The sequence below is a fragment of the Marmota marmota genome, unplaced genomic scaffold (assembly GCF_001458135.2).
Source record: "Marmota marmota marmota unplaced genomic scaffold, marMar, whole genome shotgun sequence".
Lineage (NCBI taxonomy): Eukaryota > Metazoa > Chordata > Mammalia > Rodentia > Sciuridae > Marmota > Marmota marmota.
Genome location: NW_026000241.1, coordinates 1921076 through 1930212, shown reverse-complemented (window position 1 = coordinate 1930212; position 9137 = coordinate 1921076). Strand labels below are relative to the sequence as shown.

Genomic DNA, 9137 nt, shown 5'->3' with positions numbered 1-9137 from the left:
TTAATAAAGAACCTTTTTTTTTTTTTTACTTAAATAGATTCAATAAAAAGAACAAAACACACACACACACACCTTAAAATAAATTCTTTAAAGATCAAGTGCGTGTTTCTTTTCCACAGTACGGTGCAGAGGGGGGAGTGCAGGGGGCGAAGGTCCCCTCCCTAGTGTCCCCGCGGGCTTGAGTACCGGGCGGCGGGGCCAGCTCCGCCGCAATCGCCCCCTCTCTCCCCTCCCTGTTAAATACACAAATATATTATATTCAATATGAATCGAGTCTGTTTCCAACAGAAAAAAAAATACAAAAAACAAAAAACGTGGAAGGGGTCCTGTAAACGATGAGGTGGAAGGACTGGGCGCAAAGCCGGCGGGCCGGAGTCCAGTGTGGTTTGCGGCATCCCCGGCCTCGGGGCGGGTGCCCACCGCCTGCCCCCTCTCTCCCAGTGGGAGGCGTGCACCCAGCCGTCCAGGCTGGGGGGTGTCCGTACGGGGGTGGGTGATGCGCTCAGAAGGCGTGTCCCTTGACCCCGAGCAGCAGCTGGCAGCCGTTGCTGACGTGGGTCATGACCTTCTGTTTGAGCTGCGCTACTTGCTCCCGGAGAAGGCCGGCTGTACTCGACAGGCCCGCATTCTCGGCCTTGAGTGTCTTCACCTTGTCCTCTAGGCGCGCAATGCGCTCCAGCTTCCGCTTCCGGCACTTGGTGGCCGCCAGCCGGTTCCGCAGCCGCTTGCGCTCCACTTTGATGCGCTCCTGGTCTTCCATGTTGATGGGGGACACTGGCGGTGTGGCGTCGCGGCTGCGCGCCTCCGGCACGGTCTGCGGTTCCTCCTTGAAGGTGGAGGCGCCGCGACCCAAGCCCAGCTGCGCGGGGTGGCCACCAGCAAAGGGCGGTGCGTGTGGGAGGTAGCTGATGGTGGCCGTCGGGTATGAGCTCCCGGTCCCGACTGTGGCCCCGGCGCCTCCGGAGGATGCAGAGGCTGGGGAGTAGCTGCTGAGGTTGGTGTAGACAGGAGGTGGCTCCTGGCCAGCATAGACGCCCCCGGGCCCGGCCGGGGGGCCACCGCTGGCGCCCAGAGACACGTTGGGAGGTGTCACGTGGTTCATCTTGTGCAGGTCGTCCAGGGCTTTGACAAAGCCGTCGGCGAAACCCTCTTGCTCTTCGGTGACGCCGCCCCCTGTGCCCCCTGCACCTCCGCCGCTGCCACCCCCGCGGGGGTAAAAGTATTGTCCCGGGGGTGTGGGCGTCGTCGTGATCACGCCGTTGCTGTTGGGGACGATCAGGCGCTCCAGCTCTGAGGAGGCGAGCTTCAGAGATGCGCCGGTGTCCGAGCCCTGGCCGGAAAAGTAGCTGCCCGCACCACTGCCCTCAGGGCCGGGGCCCCGTGCCCCGGGCGCTTTGAGGCCCCTGTAGGGGTCCGCCAGATTGAGCGCTAGGCTCGGTTTCAGGAGTTTGTAGTCGTGTAGAGAGAGGCCGCCCGGGGCCCGGCCGTATCCCGCCGCTGCGTAAGAGTCGTCGTGGTAGAAAGGCTGTTCCATTTTAGTGCACATCCGGGCGGCCCAGGCGGTCTGGGGAGGGTCCCTGCGGGGCCGCCCCGGGCCTCGCTCTGGCGGGTGCCGAGCTGTCCGCGGCAGTGGCCGGACTGGGTGTCTGGTCGCGCGTCGTGAGGGGCTGGCACCGACCAGGAGCAGCCAGCTGGCAGCCTTGAGCGAAAGCTCTGTCCTGCTTCCCGAGCCCCTCTCACCCTCTCTGGCGCGCTGGATTTCTCGGCTTCGCTTCCCCCAGCTCCCCGCTCCCTGCTGGCTCCGAGGCTGCCTGGCTGCGCTCAAGGTCCCAGCCGCTGAGTCGGAGCCACAAGCCTTTATACCGCGCTTGTCAGCTGCGGAAGTGCGTTCCCATTGGCCGACGCCAGAGCCGGGCCCCCGCGCCCCCCTCTGGAGCGTGGGGAAGGGGAGGAGGCGGCTCGCGTCACTGTCAGGAAGCGCGTGTCCTTGTAAACAGCGGCCACGGGCCGGGTAGCTCGGCGGGGTTGCAGGGGGGAGGGGCTCGAGGGACCACTGGGTATGCGTGGAAGGAGGCTTTGAAAATCCTAGGCACAAGCGGGAGGGACTTGCGAGGAGGTTGATGATTCCCTTGGAGTTTACCAGGGCCGATTTAAGGACCTGGTACATAGGGGTTGGGGAGGGGGTCCCAAGCTGGACCGCGAAGGGTCTGAGGGACTCCGAGTAGCTGAGAGGTTTTAGGATTGCCAATACACTTCCCCAGAAAGTAGGGAAGGGAGGTTAAGCCCGATAAAGTCAGGAGGGGTGAGGAGACTCCTGATCCAGAAATTAACTGGGGGTCCCAGGCAAAAAGGGGTTGAGGGACTGGAATATTCACGGGAGGGAAGAGGGGAGAGATCATAGGGGGCAGAGCTGCAGGATCCATTATGCAAGAAATGAGTAGGGTTTCTTTCTTTGCTTCTTTTTTTCTGTGTGTGTGTGTGTGTGTGTGTGTGTGTATCCCTCAGGGATTAAACCCGGGGGCACTTAACTCCTGAGCCATATTCCCAGCCCTTTTTATTTTTCACTTTGAGACAGGGTCTCAGTAAGTTGCTCAGAGCCTCTAAATTGCTGAGGCTGGCCTCTAACTTGAGATCCTCCTGCCTCAGCCTCTCCACCACTGTTCCTGGCATATGAATAGGGGTTCCTGAGTCCATGGAAGAGTCTGAGGATTCCCGCATAAGTGGAAAGGAGAAGGAATTGGGGGAATCTAGGTAGCAGACAGTGAGCAAGAATCCTAGGGTACAATGAGATGTAAAAATATGTGGGATAGAAGAGGGGGACATGTTTGTCAAAGGTGTGATCTTCTGCAAAGCCCTAATGAAATACAGTTAGAAGGCTCTAGGCACATCTTAGGAGCTAAGTGGACAATGACATGCCACAAGAGGGGGCTTTGAGGATCCTGGAGAAGGATCTTGCATCTTGCATGACTGGAGTTCTCCCTTGTGGGTGACTGTTTGGCACCTGTATACTCTGTCCCCCATCCCAAAAGCCCTCCCCTAGTGACGCGGGACTTGCCCGACACCCTGTCAGCTCCTGGAGCCTAGACCCAGCCGGACGGCCGGGGTGCGGTCGCCCAACCCGACTCCCTTCCTTAGAAACAGGCTGGGGAAAGAGCGCCGAGGCAGGAAGTGTGGCAACAGCCCCGGGGGAAGGAGCCCGGCCCAGTCTCCGTCACTGGGATCCTACGGGACCTTGTGCCCCGCCCTGGGTCCGGCTGCATTCTGCTCTTGGCAAGAGGAACCTGGGCATGCGACCCCCGTGGAGGCCTGGGTGAGCAGAAGTAGCCCAGCCACAGAGGCCTCGCCATCCTTTTCCCCCCTTCAGTATAATGGTTCCGCCCGCGGCTCCTGCAGACCACCGCTAAGGCAGGCAGCGTGGGGACTGTTCCATTGGCCCTCTGGAGGGGGTTGCAGCCGGCCTGGTCGCCAAGGCAACAGGCCAGAGTCGGCGGGCGGGACTGAGGGCGGGGCGACCCCCGGAGTTTCTCCCCGACACCCAAATTAGGGAATAGGAAGGGGTGTGACCAGCGCTGTCCTGGGGCCCCAAGCCAGGAGCCAGGAGCCCTGGTAGCTGCCAGGTCCCAGGGCGCGCCCGGCCCCCGGACGGCTAGTCCCGACCAGCCCCGGCCGCCGCCCCCGAGGCCCCCACGGCGGCCCGGCCCGGCCCCGCCCAGCCGTTCTGGGATTGCCTGCTGCCAGGCCCGGCCCGGCCCGACCCAGCCTGGCAGGTCTCCGCCTGCCCCAGGGCCTGGGTCGGACTTCGCCCCGGCCCGACAGGGCGCGGAGGGGGGCGGGCTGATGCCTCCAGGCGTCCCAGGCGCCTGGGCTGGCTGGCACCGTGGCTGTGCGGCTGTCTCCTCCCTCGAGCAGGGTGCCCTTCCCTTTGCCAGGAGGTCCGGGCCCCTTTCTTCTCATACCCCTAGGGGTTGGATACCCCTCTCTCCTTCAGGTGGGCCAGGACCCACTTTAGTCTGGAGGTCTCTTCTACCATCCAGAATATCTAGAGGAAGGCTCTCTCCTTCGCCAGGCTGTCTCCCTCATCTGAGGGCTCCCTTCCCACCAGTCCAAGTACACCAAAATCCAAGGGGAGAAGATGAGAGAACCCACAGCCTCTTCCCCGGGAGGGCAGAGTGGAGGTTTAGATAGGCTTCTAGTTAGACTTAAGGTGGGACTTCCAAGCAGTAACCCACAAGAGCAAGAGGTGAGAGACCAAATCTCTCCCTCTTTCTCAACCTCCTGGGCCTCTGTTTTGTGGGAGGATGGAAGCTTTTTTAGGGTAGAGAGAGGCTGAGAACAAGGGCTAAATTGCCTTTATGGAGCAGGCTCAGAGCTCACCAAGCATGGTGGAGAGAAGGAAAATGAAAGATGAAAGAAAAACCGAGCTATGAGAGGACGGGGGAAGTCCAGTGGAGCAGTGGCACTTGGGAGGAAGATCCCAGAAGAGGCTGGGGAGGGTCCCTGTGACCCCTAAGTGCCCCCTCCCATCTTCCCCTCGCTTGAGTGGCTCCCCTCCCCCGCCCCAGGCTCAAGGGAGATTCCAGAGGCCGCTGAGTCTGGCAGGCAGGCTGCCAGGCCTGTGTCTCCTGCCCATGCTAATAACTGCAGCTGACATCTGGCCTGGCCCGCAGGGAAGTGCGGGCAGCGTTGGGGGGCTGGGCAGGGCAGGCTGGAGGGCAGCACCTTGGGAAGCCAATATGCAGGTTCCACTGTCTAGGAGTCCACAGTGAGTCATTAGTGGCCAGAGCTGAGGCTGGCCATGCCAGAGGGGAGCTCTGGAGAGAGGCCAGGCAGTCCCAAAGAGGACTGAGAGGAGGACAAGGACCTAAAAGCAAGAATGGGTGTACAGGGCAGAGGGCCAGGACAGGGAGAGATGCCCAGAGAGACACATGGAGGCTGAGGTAGTGTCATGCAGACAGACAGACTCAGAGACACTTAAGACAGGCAGACAGACTAAGAAATAGTAATTATTATTTTAATAGGTAACACTTATATGGCTCTGACCATGGGCCAGACACTGTTCTAAGTGGCTTTCATAAAGTAAGTCACTGACTGCTTCCAACAGCCCAGCAAAATGTTTGCTCTTTGTATCCCCATTTAACAGATGAGAAACGGAGGTGCAGGAGATCGAGGAACTCATCTGACGTTCCATAGCTAGAAGTGCTTTCTGCCTCTGGAGCATTAGCAATTATATTGTGGATGATCACAACCAGACAGGCGTCTGTGCAGTGCCAAGCGCGTGCCAAATTCTGTGGGTCCTTTTGCACAGGGTCTTCTTTACATGGGGGAGAAATGGAGCTGGCTACAGGATGAGGGGACATGGTGTTTGCGGGCAAGCCACCATGTTGAAGTGGGGTCGCGCCATGCACTCTATATGGGTGTTTGAGCAGGGGGTGGGGAAAGGGCCAGCAAGGGAGGGCGGGGGCCCAGCCAAGCTGGTACAGCCGGTTCCAGGCCCCTGCCAGTCTCACCCTTGTGGCCTGGGCACCACCCCCTCACGCCGCCCCGCTGGCGCCAGGCCTGCCTGGTGAGGAGGGTGTGAGGATAGCCCCCTCCCCCGCCTGGCCTGGGTGCTGAGATTGGCAGCTGGGTACTGCCCAGGCTCTAGGCTTCAGACCAGCACCTGGCTGAGCAGTCCCTGCCCAGGCTTCCCCCATATCCCTGGGGCCTGGGGGACCGGGTAAGGAGGAAGTTCACCCACCCCCACCCACGGGTCTCTCTGGGGCTTTTGGTCTTGGCACAGAGGGACTTCTCCTTCTTATAAATAGTTTGATGACCCTCCTCCTCCCTGGCTCCACTGACCAGCCCCTGGCATGGCCCTCACCAGGAAACTGGGCTGGGGGCTGCCTATGAGTCAGCCAGTGGGCAGGCCAGGACGAGAACCCACAAGTCACAGCACCCAGCCTCCCGCGTCCCTGCCCCTGGGTGTGGACAGGCGCCTGGGCCAGAAGAAGCTGAGAATCGATCCCAGAGGCCCTTCCCCAGGAACCCCTAGCCTGCCAGCCACTCCTCCCCAACCCCTGTGGTTTTGGGGGTCCCTCACCCCCTCTCCCAGAGAGGAAGCTGCTGGGTTTCTTGGAAGCCGGCTCTTTCTTCACACTGACTCAGCTGGGCATAGGGGGAGTTTCCCACAGTGCTGTTGGTGAAGCTTGGGGGGCCTGAGCATCACTGGGATCCCAGGTGTCCCCTTTAATGGGAGATGTAATGAGAAGACACCCACACACCGCAGGGTCTGAGGCTGTGCGCTGGGCCTCCAGGGGAAGTGGAGAGCAGCAGGGAGGGAGGGAAGTGGGGGTGATATTTGGGGAGAGGAAGTGCCAGGATCTCTGGGGGCAGAGCCTAGCACCCCATAGAACCTCAGCAAAGTGGGGGGGTGAGTGTCTGAGTGGCTTGGGAGTACGCCTGTGGCTGGCCTGTCAGGGCGTGCGGGAATGTGTGAGGCCTGTTTCATGGGCTTGTGTCTGTGGGTTGGCCCAGCCCTGCATGGGGTGTGGGGCCTGTCTGTGTGGGGCTCTGGGCTGCCTGGCGTGGAAGGCAGGTGGGGGGGGGAATGTGTGCGCACACCTGCACCGTGGAATGGGCTGCTCATGGCTGGCCTGTGTGCACAGCTATATAGGCTGTTTGGGAGTTCATAACCCATCATGCCTGTTGTGCTTGTGTGTGTGTGGTCTGTGGCTGATCTGTGTGTGTGTGAGAGAGAGAGGGACCCAGAGAAAAAAGAGGTCTGTGGCTGCTTTGTGTGTTCTGTGGTTGGTCGTGTATATGTGTGTGTGTGTGTGTGTGTGTGAGAGAGAGAGAGAGAGAGAGAGAGAGAGAGAGAAAGAGAGAGAGAAGTTTATGCTTGGCTGATGTGTGTGTGTATGTAGATTGTAACTAGTTTGTGTATGTGTATGGTTTGTGGCTGGTGTGTGTGTGTGTGTGTGTGTGTGCACGCGCTAGCCCACAGGGTGTCTCTGAGCCTGTGTGTTTATGACTACCCAACTGTGGCCATCCATGCCTCTCTGTGCTGGGTAAGACCATCTGGCCAGACCATGTCTACGAATGTGTCAATCTTTCTGCCCACATCTACCCACTCTGCCAGTGGGTTCAAAGTGTTCCTGGCAAGGTTCATGTCTGTAAGGCCTCATCTCCCCTCAAGTGTGTGTGCCATAGCTGTGGTGATGGGTGCCTAAGGCACTTGGCCATGGTATGTAGGTGACTGCTCTATCCACCTATCCAGGGGTGTGTGTTTGTCTCTCTAGCCTCTGGGTGTCTGCTCTAGTTGGGGCATCGAGTGTGTGTGTGTGTGTGTGTGTGTGTCTGTCCTCTGGTGTCAGGACCTGACAGTGCACATGGATATCTACACATCTCTTGTGTGGCTCTCAGGGTGCCTGTAATGAGTGATGGTACCTTCTCTCTGGGCCTATCAACACTCGGGTGTTTTCCGCGTGTGTCTAATGTACAGTTAACTGTGCATTTGTCTCGCCCATGGGCAGAGCTGGTTTATCCATGCCATGCATACCCTGCCTATATGTTTTTGACCTGTTGATGCCTTTGCCTGTTTGACAGTGTGTATAGATTTTTTTTTTTAAGTGTTAGGAATGGAACTGAGGACATTGCTCATGCTAAACGCACACTCTACCACTGAGCTACATCCCTACAACGTGAGCCCCTCTGTCTTGCTTTTGAGTCAGCTGTCAGTGTGTCTGTCAGCCATTTCTGGTTCTCTTGCCCAGATCTACATCTGACCCTGTGTGTCCCTGGCTGGCAGTCTCTCAGTGGGATTTGTGCATCTGGCTCTCTGGGGTAACTGTGTGTGTACATTCCTGCAGCGCCACCCCCCCTGCCCCTCGCCCCCAGTCTGGCCACCCTGGGCCATGTTTACTCTGCCCCCAGCTGATGTCTGCCCTGCCCTGGGAGGGGCTGACCCTCCTGTCTGTCCAGCCAGCAGTCCACAGGATGTTCCCGAGACGCTGTCTCCATCCGACATCCCCTCCCTCTGGCCACCCGCGGGTCAGGACCCAGGCGTCCAGGGCAGCGGGGGTGGGGCTGCCGCGTGGGGGGGTCCCTGTCAGGGCACGGGAATGAGGGTGGGGGGCAGGGCAGCGACGGGCCCAACAGGTTCCGCCTCATTCCTGCTCCGCCTCTCACTTCCTGGGTGCCCGCCTGGGGCAGGGGGTGGACAGAATGAACCCCGTGGCCTCAGAGCGCCTGGGTGGGGCATGGAGCACTGGCTTCTGCGGGCACCCGGACATTCAGGGTTGAGGCAGGAGGAGCCCCTTCACTATCCCTGTGCCCAGTTCTGGATGCAAAGCGTCCCATCTATTATTCATCTAATCCTCACAACTCAATGAGCCAGTCATAATCACCTCCCAGTTCAGATGGGGAAACTAAGGTTCAGACAGCATGAGGGCCGAAACACGGCTGGAGCCCCCTCTGAATGCTGCTACCCGAGACCCCCAGCCAGCTCACCAACCGCCATCCCCCTCCTCTCTAAAAATGGTACATGCAGGGTGGAGTACAAACCCTGCCCCGTGAGGCCAGCTCCAGGGGGCACCCCTTGCTCTGAGTCAAAATGGGCCCCTGGATGAAATGAATAAGAAAACGGCTTTAACCGTTTCATCGCCACGACAGGCTCTGCCAAAACTTCCTGTGGGCTGTGTGTGCGCGGGTGCGCGTGTGTGGTGGGGGTGCTGGAGCTGGGTTCCCGGAGGCCTGGGGTGGGGTTGGGAAAGCGCCCTAGTGACCTTGGTAAGGGCCAGCTAAAGGGACTCAGCAGCCGCCTCGCCTCGCGGCTTCTCTCTGGAAGGGGAGCCCCTCCCCCGGAGCTCAAGGTCCCCAGAACTCAGTTCTCAGTGCCGGCTGCCTGGAGGGGGTCCCAAAGTCCCCAGCCCCCTCCCAGGGGCCTGAGTCACACGCGGGGAAAGCCGCGAGGGGTGAGTCACAGGGGCTAAGAAGAGGGAGCGGGGCTGGGGATGTGGCTCAAGCGGTAGCGCGCTCGCCTGGCATGCGTGCGGCCCGGGTTCGATCCTCAGCACCACATACAAACAAAGATGTTGTGTCCGCCGAAAACTAAGAAAATAAATATTAAAATTCTTAAAAAAAAAAAAAAAAAAAAAAAA

General features: G+C 59.5%; 1 protein-coding gene across 1 annotated transcript; it reads right to left on the bottom strand.

Moving 5' to 3' along the window:
- On the bottom strand, window positions 1-1863 carry Junb (JunB proto-oncogene, AP-1 transcription factor subunit). Its single transcript, XM_015489102.2, has one exon. The coding sequence runs from the start codon at window positions 1544-1546 to the stop codon at window positions 503-505; it is 1044 nt and encodes a 347-aa protein (XP_015344588.1). The 5' UTR covers window positions 1547-1863; the 3' UTR covers window positions 1-502.
- Window positions 1864-9137: the final 7274 nt, after the last annotated feature.

What these genes read in the sequence shown, in the direction of transcription:
- Junb (XM_015489102.2), bottom strand. Translation starts at nt 1,546, where the DNA reads ATGTGCACTAAAATGGAACAGCCTTTCTACCACGACGACTCTTACGCA.